At 35.8% G+C, this 20,316-nt stretch overlaps 1 protein-coding gene across 2 annotated transcripts in view; it reads right to left on the bottom strand.

Annotated features, from left to right (window-relative positions):
* Positions 1 to 10,236: 10,236 nt before the first annotated feature.
* ASB15 (ankyrin repeat and SOCS box containing 15) overlaps positions 10,237 to 20,316 on the bottom strand; it is a 28,122-nt gene continuing 18,042 nt past the window's right edge. For both annotated transcript variants that reach the window (XM_012551011.2, XM_003771567.2), the window contains exons 7-11: positions 19,005 to 19,250; positions 18,292 to 18,463; positions 15,987 to 16,557; positions 15,231 to 15,384; positions 10,237 to 10,660 (exon numbers count right to left, since the gene is read on the bottom strand). In XM_012551011.2, coding sequence (XP_012406465.1) covers positions 10,488 to 10,660; positions 15,231 to 15,384; positions 15,987 to 16,557; positions 18,292 to 18,463; positions 19,005 to 19,250 — 1,316 coding nt within the window. In that variant the 3' untranslated portion in view covers positions 10,237 to 10,487. The remainder of the gene's footprint in view (positions 10,661 to 15,230; positions 15,385 to 15,986; positions 16,558 to 18,291; positions 18,464 to 19,004; positions 19,251 to 20,316) is intronic.

Below are 20,316 nucleotides of genomic sequence, written 5' to 3'. Positions count from 1 at the left end.
CATCTTTTGATATGAACTAGAAGCCATGATGTTGTGTAGAAACTGAGCTACAGTTAGAGCCTATTCCTCTAGTGAATGGTGGTAGGGGAGAGTGTGTCCCTTGAAATATTGTGAAGGAATATGTTTATCTATTTGTTCTTTACTGTGTCTTTGATGTAAGTATCTATTTGTAAGTGAGAAAACAATCTTTGGTAGTTAAATGGATAGGAGAGGGCTGTTACCCTCAACTATAGGGGAACTTTAGCTGGTGGGTACTTGAAGTGATACATTAAAAAGAAGAGAAATCTTTTTTTAAATAATAGCTTTTCATTTTCAAAATACATGCAAAAATAGTTTTCAAAATTCACCCCTGCAAAATCTTATATAACAAGTTTTTCTTCCCTCCTTCCCCTGTCCCTCCCCTAGACAGTAAGTAATCCAATGTTAAAACATGTGCAGTTTTTCTAAACACATTTCCACAATTATCATTCTGCACAAGAAAAATCTGATCAAAAAATGAGAAAAAAAACCAACAAAAAAGATGCAAATAATATGTTGTAATCCACACTCAGTCCCCACAACTTTCTTTCTCTCTGTGTGCAGATGGCTCTCTTCATCACAAATCTGTTGATATTGGTCTTAATCACCTTGCTGTTGAAAAGAGCCATGTCCATCAGAATTGATCATCATATAATCTTCTTGTTGCTGTGTACAACTATCTCCTCGTTCTGCTCATTTCACTGATCATTAATTCATGTAAGTCTTCCCAGACTTCTCTGAAATCATCCTGCTGGTCATTTCTTATAGAATAATAATATTCCATAACATTCATATACCTTAACTTATTCAGCCATTTCCCAACTGGAGATGGATGGGATAATGGATGGGATGGAGTGGATGATGGGCATCCACTTAGTTTCCAGTTCCTTGCCACTACAAAGAGGGCTGCCACAAACATTTTTGCACATGTGGGGTCTTTTTCCCTTCTTTAAGATCTTTATGGGATATAGACCAAGTACTAACACTGCTGGGTCAGAGGGTATGCTCAGTTTGATAACTTTTTGAGCATAGTTCCAAATTGCTCTCCAGAATGGTTGGATCTGTTCACAAACTTCACAAACAATGTATCAGTGTCTACCTTTCAGTTCTCTCTCTCTCCCATAATCCTCTGTGCTCTTTTGCCCCTACAAGCTTCTGAATGTTTAGCTTTTCACTCCCAGTTCCAGTCTTCTGGACTCCCTACTCCTTCTTTTCCCACATCTCCAACGTCCGTCATTATCTTTTTCTGTCATCTTAGCCAATCTGATAGGTGTGTAGTGATACCTCATGGTTGTCTTAATTTGCTCTGATTAATTGTGATTTAGAGCATTTTTTATATGATTAGAAATGGTTTTAATTTCTTCATTTGAAAATTGCTGTTCATTTCTGACCACTTATCAATTGGAGAATGATTTATATTCTTATACATTTGAGTCAATTCTCTATATATTTTAGCACTGAGGCCTTTATCAGAAGCCTTGGATGTAAAAAATTTTCCCCAATTTTCTGCTTCCCTTTTAATTTTGAGTGCCTTTTTATTATAAAAACTTTTTAATTTAATATAATCAAAATTATCCATTTTGCATTTCATAATGTTTTCTAGTTTTTCTTTGGTCATGAATTCCTTCCTAAGAGAGATCTTAAACTCTCACAGTCACTGGAACCCCAAAGATCAGATGTAGCAGCCTGAGTCTGGAAAGCATATATGTTATACAAGTATTATTATTCCCAATTTACAGATGTGAAAATTGAGGGTTTGAGAGATGAACATGTTCTGTCTTATCACAATAAATATCATTTATTTGGTAGCCATTAATATGTAATTTTATGAAAAATAGAATATATGAAAGTATATTATCTGAATTTCTTGTAAGTAAGCTAAATTGAAAGAGCTGAAAATTTCATTCTTTTCAGGAACTAGTTCAGTAACAGTCTCTTATTGGTTGTAGTTATTTGTAGTGTTCCTTACCAACAATTTGGATCAATATTGTTTTTGAAAGAGTGACTAGATGAATAGAGCATTAGAAAAAGTATGCTTTTCTCCCTCAGATGCCACTGTCCACAAGGTCATAGTATTTTTCTAATTATGAAAACAACTGTCTTGAGTCTTTGGGAAAGCAGTGAATAAAAATTAAATTGATGACAATTTGATAAGTTTGGATGTTCCTGTAAGAGCAGAGATGAAAAAGTGAATTCCTTAGCAGAGCAGAAGATAAGCAGCCTTGACATTCCTGTGTCATAATTAGGTGATCATAAAGAACTATTTCTAGTTGTGTAGTGTCAACAAATGGTGATCATTAATGTGATCAGTTTGAAGAAATTAGCAGAGGAAAAGTGGCTGTATAACCTAAGTCCCACTCCCAAATTAAAAAAACCACCAAAACTTTACCATCCCTTTTGTGAGATAAGACAGAATGCTAGAAAAATAGCTATAATGTCTTAGGGTTGCGTTCCTTCCTCCCTCCCTCCCTTCCCTTCCCTTTCTTTCTTCCCTCCCTCCCTCCTTCCCTTCCTTCCTTCCTTCCTCCCTTCCTTATCTCCTTCCTTACCTTCTTTCCTCATTTCCTCCTTCCCTGCTTCCCTCCTTCCTTCCTTCCCTCCTTCCTTCCTTCCCTCCTTCCCTCCCTCTTTTTTTCCTTCCCTCCTTCCTTTCCTCCTTCCTTCCTTCCTGCCCTCTTTCCTTCCTTCTCTCCTTCCTTCCTTCCTTCCTTCTTGCCCTCTTTCCTTCCTTCCTTCCTTCCTTCCCTCTTTCCTTCCTTCCTTTTCCTTCCTTCCTTCCTTCCTGCCCTCTTTCCTACTTTCCTTCCTTCCCTCCTTCCTTCCTTCCTTCCTTCCTGCCCTCTTCCCTCCTTCCTTCCTTCCCTCCTTCCTTCCTTCCCTCCTTCCTTCCTTCCCTCCCTCCTTCCTTCCTTCCCTCCCTCCTTCCCTCCTTCCCTCCCTCCTTCCCTCCTTCCTTCCTTCCCTCCCTCTTTCCTTCCTTCCCTCCCTCCTTCCCTCCTTCCCTCCTTCCCTCCCTCCTTCCCTCCTTCTTCTCCCCTCCTTCCTTCTTTCCTTTCTTCCCTCCTCCCCCCCCCTTTTTTTTTTTTGCTGAGGCAATTGAGGTAAGGTGACTTGCCCAGGGTCATACAGCTAGGAAGTCTCCCCCTTTTTTTAAACATAAGTTCATATCTCCATTTTCATAATCGAAGTCAATGGAACTGCCCTATCCCTCAGCCTTTCAGTTCTCTCTCTCCCATAATCATCTGTGCTCTTTTGCCCCTACAAGCTTCTGAATGTTCAGCATTTCACTCCCAGTTCCAGTCTCCCTGGACTCCCTATTCCTTCTTTGCTCCCTTCTTTCTTTACTTCTCTAGAAAGCAGAACTAGTCAAAAATGTACTTATCTATAACATTGGATCCTAAATGCTCTTCATTTTGACTCTGTAAATCACATATATTAGGAAAACTAATTGTAAAAATCAGTCACAAATTACAAAAAAAAATCACTGAAAAGTTGGATATTAAGTAACATGAAGAGACTAATGAAAGCAGAAATTTTTGCATAGATTTAGGGGCCAAAAGGATTGAAAGAAGCAACATGCTGTTTGCTGTTCTTGAAAATTATGAATCATCATCTACTTTTAATGGTGTTATCAACAGACCCAATGGGATAAATCATGTGTTGCAGACATAAGAACGAAGGACTCTGCTTTTCTCTGTGCCAACTGATTTCATTGTTCAGTTGGGCTACCAGGCAATGTTGTAAACATGGGATCACATGTCACTAAGGAACATTTTCCTTCTATCCTGGATGAACACAAAAATCAGTTCACCATAAAATGAGGTAATATCTTGCCAAAAGACAGCATGATGGAATAAATGCCTTTTCATGGTTCTTTAAAGCTCTGCAGTTTCATAATTGATTCCTAAGTAGAAAGATTAAGTTTCACTCCAGACAGGGAATTTAACTTGGACTCCCGGACTTACCATATTAGATAATTAATGCTTCCATAGCCTCCCTCCTCTCTTATTAAAACTTACTCAAGGAAAGGGTCTAGGAAAGGAAAGATCTTTGCACCTGGGTTCCTTGTACTTTTCTCTTGGTGCCTCATCTTAAATTGTAGAATGAAGGGCTTTGTTCCCCCTTCAAAAAATTTCAGACTGTATGGAATAGTTGGGTCCAGTACTATGATGAGGAAAACTTTTCTGTTACCTGAAATCATATTAATGAGGTAGTCATCTATTTTTGGCTGTAGATCTCAGACACTGTAGTTCAGTCTCAATTTTACTAGTTATTATGGATATTAGGTAGGTCATATTTGGCTCGATTGGCACAACAGAAGCTGAAGACTAGTTTCAAGTTGATGGTAAACAAAGACAGTGATTGCTTGAGGATCAATTTCCTCTGATTATCTGAGGTTCATTATGGGGCAGAGAGTTCAAGGCCAAGTACAATCACTTTCAGAATTTATATAAATCTACAAATTTGCTCTAAAGTCCAAGCAATTCTTGTTACTCCTCAGATGGGAATAGTAGCTAACCTTTATATAGTGCTTTAAGATTTTGCAAAATGTAAATCACTGTTGATTAGAGAAATGCAAATTAAAACAATTCTGAGTTACTACCTTACACTTCTCAGATTGGCTAAGATGACAGGAAAGGATAATGATAAATGTTGGAGGGGATGTGGGAACACTGGGACACTGATGCATTGTTGGTGGAATTGTAAAATAATCCAACAATTCCAGAGAGCAATCTGAAACTATGCCCAAAGGGCTATCAAATTGCAATTGCCTTTGATCCAGCATGTCATTACTGGGTCTGTATCCCAAAGAAATCATAAAGGAGGGAAAAGGACCCACGTGTGCAAAAATGTTTGTAGCAGTTCTTTTTGTGGTAGCAAAGAATTGGAAAATGAATACATGTCCATCAATTGGGGAATGGCTGAACAAGTTGTGGTATATGAAGGTAATAGAATATTATTGTTTGATAAAAATGATGAACAAGCTGATTTTAGAAAGGCCTGGAAAGATTTACATGAACTGATGCTGAACAAAACAAGCAAAATCAAGAATACATTGGCACAATAACAACAAGAATGTGTGATCATCAACTATGAAAGACTTGGTTCTTTTCAATGGTTCAGTGATACAAGGCAATCCCAATAACTTTGGGTAGAAAACGCCATCTATATCCAGAAAGAAAACTATGGAGATTTAATGTAAATCAACACATACTATGTTCACTTCTTTTTTCTGTTGTTTTTTTTTTCTCTCCTATGGTTTTTCCTTTTTGTTCAGATTTTTCTCTCTCAATATGATTCATAAAGAAACATGTATTTAACAAATTAATATACATGTATAACCAGAAAAATAAAACAATAAAAGAAAAATATTTTGCAAAAAAAATTTGTAATATGTTTCATACTCAATGTCTCATTTGATCTTCATAACTGCCCTGGGAGATAGATCCTATTATTATCCCCATTTTGTAGATGAGGAAACTGAGGCTGAGAGCAGTTAAGTGACATGCTCTTAGTCATATAGTGTACGAGATTGATTTGAACACAGATCTTCCCAACTCATAAGTTCAGCTCACTATCCAATTTGTTTCCTAGCTGCCTTAATGAAAGTGCTAGAACCACTAAAATTGTCAGTCATTCAATTTGTAATAATAATAGTTCATACTGACTGCAGGCTTAATATTTATGAATCGCGAGTGTGATATGGCAGATGCAAAAGCTAATGTAATCTTGGGCTCCTTCAAGAGCAGTATAATATCCAGGACACTAGAAGTTATCCTGAGTTCAAATCTACCCTCAGAATCTTCCTAGCTGTGTGACCTTGGGCAAGTCACTTAACATTTTACCTTAGTTTCCTCATCTAAAAATAAATTGCAGAAGGAAATGGCAAACCACTCTAGTATCTCTGCCAAGGAAACTCCAAATGGAGTCATGAAGAGTCGGACATGAATGAAAATGACTCAACAATGGAATACAGGGGCACCATGTTTTAGGAAGAATAGGCTGGAGAGAATTCAGAGGAAGGATCCTAAGTTCATAGAACCAATCAGGGGTGTCTAGACTTAAGAGTTAGGAGCATCAGAGTGAGTTATCCAAAAGTGTAGTAAATTCAGGAAGTAGTAGATTCTTCTTCACCTTAGAACTCTGAGCATGGTCAGATGAATCTTTGTTAAGAGTGATATAAAGGTCAGGTCTGGGTTATCTTCCAAGTCTAATCATCTGATGTTTTTCAAACTTTTAAGGTTTGCAAACTGATTTACAAACTCATTTGATCCTTATGACAACCCTGTAGTGCAGAATGCTGTTATTAACCCCACTTTATAGAGGGTTGACTTATTGAGGAAGAATGTGAGACAAGATTCAAACCCAAATTTTCCTAACTGCAGGTCTAGTATTATGACACATTTCTTTTATAAACAACTGCAGTTCTTGTTGTTACAACCATCATCACTGAAATTATTTGTTTTTGTCTGGACTTGTAATTTCATTGATCACTGGAACTCCTGGTGAGGAAATTCCCTCTGTCAATACATATCAGTATCTGCTTGGCAAATTTATAATCTTAGAAAGTTGCTATTCACCATACTACTTTGCCTGTGATTGTTGTTATTATTATTTTACCACCACTGCCCCCAACTACAGTTGGAAACTGAGGAAACAGATTTGAATCCCAAGTTTTGTTACTTAATTTCTCCTGCATCTTATTCCTGGATCTTAGTTTTCTTCATTTGTAAGATGAGGTAATTGGACTAGATGATATCAAAGATCTCTTCCAGTTCTAATTTATAATGTTCTTGTGATTCTTTGATTCTGTAATATAATACTAACTCACATTTATATTATGTTTTGTTGCATATAATGCACTTTATCCAAAATGTTGGAATTAAGACTTTTCAAATATTATCTTTCAAATGGAAATTGACCTATCATGATCATATGGCAAATAAGTGATTGTCAGAAATGAAACACAGGAGTTATGACCCCAAGCCTTGTATTTTTTAAACTTACTTTATTATGTCTAGATAGAAATATATTCAGTAAATTCAATTCACATTGATTCTTGCATAGAACTCCATATCATCTCCAGTTATATATCCTATCCATCATCTCAAAGTACATAAAAATTTAGTATCTCTCTTCAGTACCTCTGACATAATCCACACTGGCACCAATATTCACATACTTTTCCAAGAAGTTTTATCTTGAATGATGTCAGGATAGCCTGGGATTGTCAGAATAAAGCCAATTTCCAGGACAAGAGGAGATTCTGGTCACTTTTTAGCTGACTGGAATGTGAATCCTAAAAGCCAAATGATCAGCAAAAGGCTTTGAGTGGAGTCGCTGACAAAGCCAGGATTAGAACTTGGGAGCTCCCTGTTCTCCACAAAAACTCCACAAACTCCACAAACTCCACAAAACTCCACAAAACTCCACAAAACTCCACAAACTCCACAAACTCCACAAACTCCACAAAAAAACAACTAATTTCCAATCTTGTTCTCCGTTTACTGCAGTTAAGTTAAAGATCACCAAGAGCAAATACAAGTTTATTTTTCTGACCTAGCCTCTCCATCACCTAGTTTAATTCTTCTTTTATGGCCAGGGGTTGTCGGATCAGGATTGTGATTGTCAAATCAAAGGAATGGAGTTTAATAAGCTTGGGATAACACCCTGCTGCTTTTCCACCAACCATCTCAGGAGTAGTTTTGGCTAAGTGTGAGAATCTGTTAATACTTCTGGCACCATTTTTAATAGTATTATAAAACCTAACTATATCCACACACTGGCTGGTATCACAGAAGTTCTTGAGTCATGCAGGGCTGGATACACAGGTAGAAATCTCATTTACGTCTCTATGATCCTATGTGTCCCTGGCTTTGGAAGCTCCACAGGGAATTAAGAGTAGAGAAAGCCAAGACAACCAACACATATACTGTTTACAGCAATGCAAACAAACAAAAGACTACAAGACTCAAGTCCAATACAACTTAGAATACAGGTGCTGTTGTTCACTTGTTTTTGGTGCAGACACCGGAGTGGTTGGCCATTTCCTGCTCATTTTACAGATCAGGAAACTGAGGCAGGTGGAATTAAGTGACTTGTCCAGGGTCACTCAGCTAGTGTCCAGAACTCAGGAAAGAGAGTCTTCCTGGCTCCAGGACTGGCATGCTGACCACTGGGTGCCCACGCTGCCCTATGAGACCGATACAGAGCCACTACAGAGAAGGCCACTCACTCCCTTTATTCTAGCAATCAGAGAACATCAGAGTATTAGACCATGGGGTGCCAGGAGGACCAGTAACTACTGGACCATCCTGAGGATAAGAGTGAATCCCCTGCCTTCGCTTCTTAAAAGAATCTCTTCTTTCATGGGTTAGCTCAGGTAATACCTCTCGTAGGGCAAATTCTGCTGATTCCCCCAGCCCTTAACGTTCTTTCTCTCCAGAAAATAACTTATAAGATTTGTGTCAACAGTGTTCCTCTGGGAGACTGCAAATTCCTTGAGGGGAGGGATTGTTTCATTTTTGCCTTTGGAAATCCAGCAATTAGCATGGTACCTTACACAGAGTCAGGACTTAATAGTGTTGGTTGGATATAACTGTTTGGGGGAAGTTGATTTGGTGCACAGGTTTGTCTTGGAGTATTCAAACAGAATGTATTAGTTATAACACTGTGTCCCAAGGAGGCTGTGACATTAGTTTGTTGGTTGTAACCATTTTGATTCTTAGATTTAGAACTAGAATTAACTTTATGATCACTGAGTCTAACCCCTTTGCTTTCAAGACAAAGACACTGAAGCCCAGAGCAGCTAAATCCCCAGTCATCAAGCTTATTAGGAGCTAAAACAAGATTTGGACACCAGGGCTTCCTGACTCCAAGTCTATGCCGGTGAAAAAGTCAATGACAAAGGTAAAACACAAACGTGATCTTTGTGTCCAAGGCCATAGCAAGTGGCTTCTGGAGAGGAAATGGTGGCCTCATATTTTCACACTTAACCATCCCTAAATTGCAAAGGCACAGTTACAAGCATTACTTCTCTTCCTGAGAGATTCCATTCTTTCTGATCCTTACACATCATCCCCATTGTTCTAAATGATGCAACATGTATTGCTGTAATTTAGCAATAGATTTCTTCCTAATATCTGCTGGAAAATATTACAATATGTTTATGTAATTTTAACATTTTTATTAATTCTAAAACCTGAACATATCACATTTGGCTCTTTATTACTTCAAGAGCTAGCTGGATTTATTGTAAACCAGATAAGGTGATATCATTTCATGAGAGAACACTGAAAATCAGAATTTATCTTCTGTTCAATGATATACAGACCTTCTGTATAATGCTAAGCAGATCTTACAGTGAACAAAACAGCATGGGAGAGCTCGGCTTTATGAAAGGCAACATCCAGAAGTTTGTCATAAGGAGGCTACAGAACCAGGATTGTATTAACTTCTTTTAAGTCTCATTAGTGGGTGCAGTTATTCCTGTCTCTCAGTTAATATATAAGAAACACTGCTCCCCTTTCTTAGTGAGCTCCCTGGAAAACAAAAGCACAATAAAATTCACAATCTTGTGGGAAGAAGATCAAATCTCTTCTGGATGTTAATGATTCCTTCAGTATTGGAGGGTTTGGTTTTTTTTTCTTCATGAATGTCAAGATAATTTCTTTAGTGTGTGCCTACAATATGTTGAGTTAGTTCAAATGTTTTGGATCTGATATTTCATTTAGTTAATTGACCCAGAAATCAATTAAAGGAAAAAACAAGAAAATGCCAGAGTTCCATTAGAGCAGTTCCATACTTTGAAATGCCATGTCTCAGGTTAACATCTTTATGATTGTTTTTTCCCTTAGAATTGCATTAATAGAAATCTGCAGCATTTGTCAAGACCTTACAGTAAGATCATAAAATAAAATACATGATTTGTAACAGTTCAAGTCAAGCACATGTAGTTTATTTTAGAAGAAAATGGGGGAGTTTAAAAATCTTAGTTTCTTAACTAATTTTCTTTGTTCATCCAAAAAATAGCCGTTCTACCATTTGGGGAACACACAAATCAAAGGGAAATTATGACTTGGAACAAATGTCTGATTAAAAAAAAAATGAAGTTATCAAAGAACATATTACAATTAATACTACTGAGACAAAGCAACAAACCCTTGGTAAAGAAAACAAAGGAATGAGTATAACTCATTGACCATACCTAGTCAGCTGAATGAATTAAGAGCAATCATGTCTCCACGAGATCATTGTTTCTTACTGGCAGACCCTTAGGAGATGTCAAATTAAGAGATATAAGGAAAATTTAAAAGTCTAAGTAAAAATGGCATTTTGAGCTACACATTCTCCTAAAAGAAAAAAGAAGTTGTTTAACAGGATTATTAAAGGACTTTAAATATTCTTAAGTCTACTGAATAATTCTAACAATATATTGAGAAGGAATGATTTTAAAAACTCTTTAGGAATCATGATAACCCCAATTCTTGTCCATATAGATCATATTCTTTAAATAAGATATATTCTCTCAAGATAGTTGGTAGAGGAAGGTTCTTTACAATTTCTGGCTTGCATAGTCTCTTTAGTCCCATAAGTCTTCGAATTCGTAATCGACACAAATGCTTTAATGAACAGGGGTTTTCTAAAAAAAAAAGGGGGGGGGGAGTATTATTAAACAGACCATATGAGACTTTCTGTTGCAGAATAATATGGATATAAGTTTTGGGAACGAACATTATGAAAAATCACAATTCTTGTTCATTTCAAATAAAGGATTATGACAGATTGCTAATGGAAAAATATGTTCAGAATGTTAATTGGTTCTCTACTCATTTTTTAGGACCCATTACAGAATGATATTCATACATTTCTTCCTATGCTCTTTGTGCTACTCATTTCCTAAGTATCCAAATAACTTCTGCCTCAAACTGATCACATACCTTTGAAACTCTTACATCTATACGTCATTTCAAATATAGGATCAGTCTCAAATTTATGCCTCTGTCAATCTCATACTTTAGTAGAAATTTCAATTTTTTTCTAAAAATGTAATATTTACTTTGGTTAAGTACCAGATGGCAACATATTTTACCATTTAGACTTTCTGGTTTTTTATAAAGGCAGCACAGCTAGTGAAGAGAGGCCTGGCATCAGAGTCAGGAACACCTGGACTCAAGTTCCATTTCTGACCCAAAGTGTGTATGGCTCTGGGGCAGGCATTTTACTACTCAGGGACCTCTCTAAGACTTTAAGTTGTGGAACAGAAGCAGAGGCAGGTAGGTAGCACCAGTCCTGAAGTCAGGAGTCTACGACTTCGAATGCTTTACTAGCTGGACAATTCACTTAGCTTCTGTTTGCCTAAGGTTCCTGATTTGCAAATCAGGGATAATAATGGCATTTACCTTCCAGGGTTGTTTTGAGGATTAGATGAAATCATAATTGTGAAGTGCTTAGCAGAATGCCTGGTACAAAGTAAGTGTTTTATAAATGGTAGCTATCATAATATTATTAGATGTGTTTGGGTAAGAGTTTCCTTTCTAAGAGTTCCCTATGACATCTATTTCCCAGACCCATAGTCTCCAAAATATATTTATGACACTAAGTATAATCATATTAGCATGTCACTCTGGGCAAATGGTGATCTTTCCTCAAAGTGCTTTAACTAATCCCCTTTGTAAATGTTTTAACAGTTAAACATATGTATTTTATTGAAACACTGTTTCCCAATAGTTTAAGTATAGAGTGTTGATAAATATGCTGAATAGAATCATTATTTCTACTTTTAGCTTATTGTAATTTTACTTTACACCCTAATGAAGCTATTTTGTTACATTTAAGTAGAACAATACTGACATCCAGTGGCCAGGTACATTAATTGTAGTTGATCAGTCTTCACAAGATGAAGTAATATACTTCAATATCCAATTTAAGATTTTGACCATACAAAGGCGTGCCTTTACTGAGGCAAATGGTGATGCCCTTGTATTTCAGCAAATGTTTTCCATGTACTGAAAAAAGTCATCCACTGATTGTTAACCTTCTAAGGATAAACTTCTCTCTGAACTTATCAACTAAATTGGTCCTTAGTCATCAAATTTTACAGTCTGAGACTAGGCCTGTAACTAGGAAACGCTCTGGTTTTCCTCAGCCTGCCAGGGCTTATCCTCCAATGGCACACAGACTTCAAGAATCTAGTGTAATCTCCAAGTCATACTAGGCCAGATCTTTTGTGGAGGTGCTGAAGAAGTACTTAAATCCTCCAAGAATCCATGATTCCATTAGCTTTAAAAACTCTCTTAAACAATGGAATTCAATCCTTTTATGTAACAGTAGATGCTTGGTGTGGCCCAAAAAAGAAAAAAAAAAATCTTAAGATCTGGTAGCCAAGTCTGGTGATAGATTCAGTTTCTGACATGAGCTGGGTTGGTCCCTAGACAACAAACATAGTCATTTTACCTATTGTTTGACCTGTACATGAAGATTTATCATCTCATAGTTTCTACCAAAACTCAAGTTCCATTGACATAACCTCTAAGAACCAAAGGTTTATTTCATGTTGTTATAGCCAGCAGAATCAAATTTTTGTACAGGTATTAAAGAACTAAGAATATAAAAAGAATTCTCAAGATATTTCCCTTAGGTAAGCTGTGATTTATCTGCTGGTCTCTTTGTGGAGACTTGAAGCTGCTCTTCCCCTTTGCTCCCATCCTCAGTAGTTCTGGGAATACTCCTACAATGCTGGTGATCTTAATTTATCTCCAAGACCTTCTTGTGATTCTGCATTTTCTCCCCCATACCCTAGCAGCCCTTTTTCCCTGGAGGATGTTAGGCCCTGCAGCCCATTCCACTGACTGATCAGTTATTGCCAGAGTTTTCATTTAAATTACCCAAGTCAACTGTGTTCCCAAGCTTCTCCTTCTCCTGTTTGGGCTCCTGATTCTCTGATTTTCTCTATCATGCCTCCACAAGGGTATATTCCTCCACCTCTATCCTTCTCTTCAGCTTCTTGTTATATGTTGTCTCCCCCCACTAGAATATCAGCTTCTTGTAGTCAAGAACTGTCTTTCCTTTCACTCAGACCTGTTTTCCTAGTGCTTATCCCAGTGCCTGGTGCAGAGTAAATGTTTAATAAATACTCTAGCCCAGGGGAAACTGAGGTAGTAGCCAGGACTTTTCTCCTTCCCTCCAAGTGATTCCTACTCAGAGATTTGATTAAAAGACTTCCCCCTTGAGCTTTTAGATGCTTGAATTTCTAGGTTCTGAACTATTTTGCTATTTTATAGTTAATCCATGGAGAAAAATAATAGTAATAATGAAAATAATAATAACCAAGTTTCTTCAACCAATTTGAATATACTTCTGGTAAATGTCATTCCAGTTAATCCAGTGCCTTTTAAGGATATCTAAATCAATTAAACTTTCTATGCTTAGCCTGCAGTTTATGATTAACTGATTCATAACAGGTGTTTTTACCTGGTTAAGGCACCAGAGCATAGAATTTTATCATTCTAAGTAGAGTGGAGTAAAGCATAAATTGACTTAATCTACCCTCACTCTTACATATGGGAAAGTTCTGTGCTTCAAAATTTAAAGGTCTTTCTTTCTAGTTAGTTTATTATCTTTTCCAGCTGATCAGAAACATATACTCTCTCCACTCACTTAAATTCATTGCTACTACAATCCATAGATTTGCAAATTCAATTTTAATTAGTGGAATGGACTCTGCAACTACAATAAAAACCTTAACAACACCCATATTTTTGCTACCAGTTTAGATGCCAGTTTGGATTTAGCTCAAGATTCTGATTTTAATTTTCAGGTTCCTAAATGATTAGGGCATGACTTTTCAGGAATGGGATTATATTTTATTACTTTAGCTCAAAAAGTGGAGCAGCTGTGTGATGCATATAAGTTATTTCTTCTCTAAGAACAATTTATTCCTGTTATAAAATCCAAGGAATAAGTATTATTATTTTATTTATATATAAAATATATATTTTATTCATCTTATGTTAATACATACATATATATTTTAACTTATACTAACAAAGAATATGTATTATTGACCTACAAAGTCTCAAATTAAAAAAGCTTTAATATTACAACAGACTAGAGCAGATTGTGACTGAGCCATGGCTTCTCATCTGATATGATCCTTGTTCACCTCTTTCCAAAGAGAAGTCTGCTCAGTAAGCTGATGACTACCATCTGGCTCTTTTGTTATTTTGTGAATATCAATGCAACATATGAGATGCCAATATATTAATCTTGACTCTCACTACATGGATGCTTCTTTTTTCAGTCATCCACGTCCTTAATATTTTTTCCTACTACTTCCTGCATATAGGTCAGTACTGGCAATGTGATGCAATCTACTTCCCTGCATTATTAATCTTTCCATTGTCCATTTAAAAAATATCAAGTTTCAAAAATCTAAAGCAGTTTTCTTAAATTCCATTTAATTAATGTGTAAGCAAATTTCTTAGTGATGTTTTCCAGGTCAAATTATAGTTAACTGTAAATAGTCTCACACTGGGGAACTTTTTCTTTTACTCATCTCTTTGCTCTACAACTAAAATTATAACTTCTGGGCATGTTTTCAATATACTTTACTATCACAATGTTGCCTTATGGGATGGTTTTTATCTTACAGTCTTAGGACATTTACTACTATTATAAAAACTAATTTTTAAAAAATTTTTCAAAGATAAAAAAGAATCTTAAGAAATAAAAGCAGTGACAAAGGACAGACAGTTTTATTGTAAATATCAATGACCCATAGGCTTTAGAGCTAAAAGCAATTTTATAGAGATCACATAGTCTAAATTTATCTCATCTTTTAGATGAGGAAACCAAAGTCAAGAGAGGTCAAATTACTTGCCTGAAGTCACAATATTTGCTATTGACAGAGCCAGGACTAGAAGCCAAGATTTGAGTCTCAGGGTCATAGTTTTAAAGAAACCAATTTTTTAAATTTCAGTCTTATAGGGGACTTCTCAATTATATAACTATATTAGACAGTTGGAAAAATATCAGAGAAACCTCTTACATCAAGAGAAATGTTAAAACCAATAAAAGAGCACAGGAACATGATTTAAGAGATAAAAATGAAAAGCTTAAAAAGATGAGCTATCAAAGAAAGCTGTGATACTATTCCAGGTTGAATTGAAAATACGTGAAATTTTTACTTAATAACAAACTTTTGTTTTTACCTAATATTTGACGAATTTCTGGCCATTCTTTCTGTACTTCCAGTGTAGATTTCAGTTTATCACATAAAGGGACATAATCCATATAATCTATTAAAATACGCATAACACGACCCACCAAATGCTTCATCCAAGGAACTGTAATAAACTCACAGAACTGAAAGAATTTTAAAAATATATAGATTAATATTTTAAAAATACTATACATGAATATATATATATATAATTGCAGCTTATTTGTAATGAAGGTATCCAAAAATACTGCTCCCCCCTTTGCAGAAAACAAGGGTCCCTTCAAAACATGGGTTCTTTCATCTTTGAGTATAGATGCAGGTTCTTCCTTATGACAAAATCAAAATAATTGGAAAATAGTTTCTTATTTTTCTGAAACTATCAGTCCAGAGAAATATGAATGGATTTGTAATTATGTTCAATAATAACTGCTTCTGCTTTTCATCAGTCTTCTATCCAATAACCTGAACCATATATGTTCTTAGATATTTTCCAATTCTTCTGTACTCATTTTGACCCAACTCTAATTCAAAAGGTAAATTGAAATTTTATATAATCTATTTTATGTATTATTATAGAATTTGTTAGGAATATTGAAGTAATGAAAACGCCACCAAAGCTTCTATTTTCTTGGTGTGCTTGAGTGTGCACATGTAAGCTTTCCACATAAACATTGCAAAGTTAGTAATGAAAGATTATAACAAAATTTAAAATAAACAGGGAAAAAAAAAAAGGAAACTAACTTACCGGATTATCTTTTATTATGCAAGAAGTCCATCCTGGTAGAACATCTTCTTCAATCTCAGACCACACAAAGGAATTTCCAAAGATATCCCCATGCATGCAATCAAAGCACATCTCCACTTGAAAGCCATTATTTAGCAACAGTCTAAGCATTACCTCATCATTCAAAGCGTATTGAATGGCGCTGGGGAACCTGGTGTCATTCACATGCATGAAGTAACAATTGACATTTGCTCCATGGGAGAGAAGCAATCGGACAATTTCATGATTGCCAGCTCTCACTGCCACAAGCAAACAGTTCAGGGGATCTTGGTTTGGATCTGCACCTGCAGCCAATAGAACCTCTGTACAGAGAATATCATTATTGGAAACAGCAAAATACAGTGCAGTCTTCCGTCCATCATCGTAGTTCTCAGAAATGTGATCAGCCAGGGGAGTATTGACATCAAAATCATTTTCAATGAGTAATTCCAGACACTGCACATTTTGGCCTTCAGCTGCTGAATGAATGGGGGTTAACCCACTTTTCTGTATTGCATTTTTGGATGTTACTGGGATAAGATATTTCAGAGCCCTGGAAAAGAGTGTCAGATGTCCATGCTATATAGATGGAAAAAAAAAAAAAACTTCATAAAATCTTATTTTTCCTTCTAAATATATTTTGATGTAAAATTTTTAACCCTATCAGTCTTCCTAATAACTCCCAAATTTCCATGCTTTATTTTTGTTTCTGATTCTAGTTTCCTTAGAGGCTCTTCAGAGTTTCTCTGAATAAATTTTATTTAAGAGAAGCAGCTCAGTACAGACTTTGGAGACAGTGGCTTTTGAGGACTTGACTTCATGTCCTTCCTCTTATATAAGTTAGCTGTGTAACGATGAGCAAATCATTTAATCTCACCATTGCTCACTCAACTGTTAAGTTTATAAATGAGAAAAAATTGCTGACTAGAATGAATAGAAAAACTTTTTACTTGAAGGAATTCCCCATTCCAAAGAAAATAGAGGTCCAAATTTCTAAGCTGAACAATGTTATGCATATAGGCAACTAAGATGTTCTTTAAAATCATATAAAAAAAAGAGGCAGGTTTAGTTACCATATAACACCCTTAAAATTTTTACTTTGTTACATAAACAAGATGAGAAACCTTTGTAAAATAATATAATGAATATGCATTTCCTATATGTGTTTATGTGCATTGACCAGAAAGAGAAGACTACTATTTTATTGGATTGTCAATCAAACTAAACAAGATCCCTAATCACACTGTTTCTAGAGCAGGTGATAAATGGTTGTGAACTTTTCACACTTGACTGCTCAGCTAGATCATGTATAAATGACATAATTAGAGATAATTTGATTTCTTATGGCATCAAATTCAGAGCTATCATGTGTGAATTTATGGACACTGGGATTAAATCCAAGTAAAAGCAAACAGCGTCTCATTCAATCTCATTCATGTAGCACTGTGAATTTAAACCTCAAATTTCAACATGGTATGGACATGTCCTTGGGGTTTTGAAGCCTTTGTCAGTAGAGCATAACTCTGTCAGGTTTTACCAAGATAGAAAGGTTTCAAGTATGAGGATCAATGATCTGACCTCTGATTGGTTTAGCTAACTTTGGAAAAGTTATAACCTAGCTGATCATAGGATGATCAGTTTTTTAGCCATTGTAACTTAGAAAAACTGTTAAGGCATGGAGGATTTACAAATGTTTTAATAAAGATAGTTCCCATGCTAATGAAATCACATTTCTTTGAAGTTCTACAGTATAAAGTGACTGTTGAACAATCTATAGCCAAGTGATTTTACTAATTTGGATTCTGAATCTGAGAAATATTCAATAATCATCACATATTGCAAACACTATTTCAAATATTAGTTACTATTGCAAATACTAGTTTTTTACTGCTTACTATAGAGGTTAATGACACATTAAATAACAGAATTCCTCTATACAAACTATGTATAATTAAGTCTATAAATACAGGAACATTTCAACCTATCCTTATCTATTACCTATTAGTTCTAGTGTGGATTGGCCAATATGCTATTAAAATATCACTTTGAAAAATTAATACAAGGCATTGTGGTGAAGCTTTGTATAATGGAGTTAGAAGACATGGGTCCAAACTTTTTCTAGATCTATGATGATCCTTTGTAGTGAAGTCATCTTTAAAACTTTGAGCCTGCAGGCAAAAATTTCAGAAAAGATACTTTTAGCTTTTCCCTAATTATGGAATAATTAACAGGGTCTTGAGGAAAGAACCAAGCTGACTTCTGAACATGTCTTCTGGGCCCTACTTACAGGTAATGTCCTTCATAGGCAGCTCGATGAATAGGAAGGTATCCTGATCTGTTAGGCACATTTCCACTTCCTCCATATTCCAACAAAAGAGAAATGCAGTCAGGATTACCTCCTCCTGCTGCCTCAAACAGAACAGATGCCCCATCATCCGCCAAAGCAAAAACATCACCACCTAGAATGAGACATTTATCATAAGGATATCCATATATAGTTGGTGAAATTCTCCCCTTAAAAATTGCCTGTTTTCGTTTTTCCTTATCTAGCAGATATTAATCTTAAAAGAAAGAGCAACAGCAACAACAACAAAACCAGGATAGATCTTATAAACACTAAAGCATAGTGGTGTAACATATATTTTTAAAGAACTGATACAATTATGGTGTCAGGAATACCCTTAGAAATAAGTTTGTCAGTCCTACTACCCCCTTTTTGGAATTGTGTTGAAATATACCACATTATGCCAGAAGGATCAATCCTTTCAATGTGGATTTTCTTTCAGTTGATGTGGACTGAGACTTTTCTCTGTCTGGACATTATGACTCATCCATTCCTCCCATGCATTCACCAGAAAGTGTCCACAATGTCCCATAATAAATGGAAAATCTCAACCATTCATTCATTTATCTAGTAATAACTTCAGGCTATTTATTTAGAAGGCACTGTTATGTACCAATAATAGATAGCTTTTACTGCTCCAGTTTCTTTCCATGTACCTTTATGGATGAGATGTTCTAACACGTCACAATGACCATACTCAGCAGCAACACCCAAAGGTGTAATTCCAAATCCATCCCGCAGGTGCACATTTCCTCCATTCTTTAGAAGCAGAGCAATAATATCCTTGCGGCCCTGTTTGGCCGCCTCGTGCATTGCTGACCATCTTTTGACACATGGCAGGTCAAGTATAGTGTTATGTTTAATGAGAAGAGACACCATGTCATAGGAACCCTTTTTTATAGCTTAAAAACATAAAAAGAGTTCAGATAAAATTTAACCAATCACAATTTTTTTTTTTTATTTTATATACTAAAAGTTACAATCACAAGAAAAGATTGGATGATCACTTGTTAGGGATGTTTAAAAGGGATTATTTGTCAAATATGAAATGAACTCTATGGTCTCTAATTTTCCTTACACATTCTGTGATCAACTACCCAAACAAAGGTGGCTGTTAAACTTTTACTTAAAAGATGATTAAGTTTTTCATATCATGTCAATGCAGCCCAATAACTTTAGACGTATAAAGGAAAATTCAAGATTTCTACATGAACATATTCCTTCCCTCATTTAATTATGTGCTAAGATTTTATGGCTTTGTTTTACAAAACAAAATATATTCTGAATAAAATCACTCCATATTGAGTAAGATTACAATTTTAGGCTTTGATAAACATGCTAGAACTTTAAAAATCCCAATGACTACTGATACATTGGAGACACCTTGGGAGAAAGTTTGTTGTTCAGTTGTTTTTAGTCATGTCCAACTCTTTGTGACCACATTTGAGATTTTCTTAGCAAAGATATTGTAGTGGTTTGCCATTTCCTTCTTAAGCTTATTTTATAGATGAGGAAACTGGGGTAAGTGACTTACACAAGATTACCCAGCTTGGAAATGTCTGAGGCTAGACTTTAACTCAGAAAGATGAGTCTTCCTGACCCAAGGCCCAGCACTCTATCCATTGTGCCACCTGTCTGTTCCTTCAAGAAAAATCTATTTATCTCAAAGCTGCTTTCTTTGCTCAAACACTTAGAGATCTTCTTTTATGGAACTTACTTCAGAATATATCTGTAATACACCTATATTAGATAAGAAGAGTGCTCTTTGTTAGCATTTCTGACAAATTATATTACAAGAGGGAGAAATGACCTGCAGGTTATATAACACAAGTATTAGCAGTTTGTGATTTGAAACTGATCTCAAGAGTTCTGCAAAGAATACTCAATGCATCATTTGAGTGCTATGGAGTAAAGGTTGGGACTGGTTTATGTTTGAACATATAAACACATCTCATGATGGCTTCAGGG

Source organism: Sarcophilus harrisii, chromosome 5, assembly GCF_902635505.1.
Source record: "Sarcophilus harrisii chromosome 5, mSarHar1.11, whole genome shotgun sequence".
Classification (NCBI taxonomy): Eukaryota; Metazoa; Chordata; class Mammalia; order Dasyuromorphia; family Dasyuridae; genus Sarcophilus; species Sarcophilus harrisii.
This window is presented reverse-complemented; position numbering and strand designations above follow the sequence as displayed.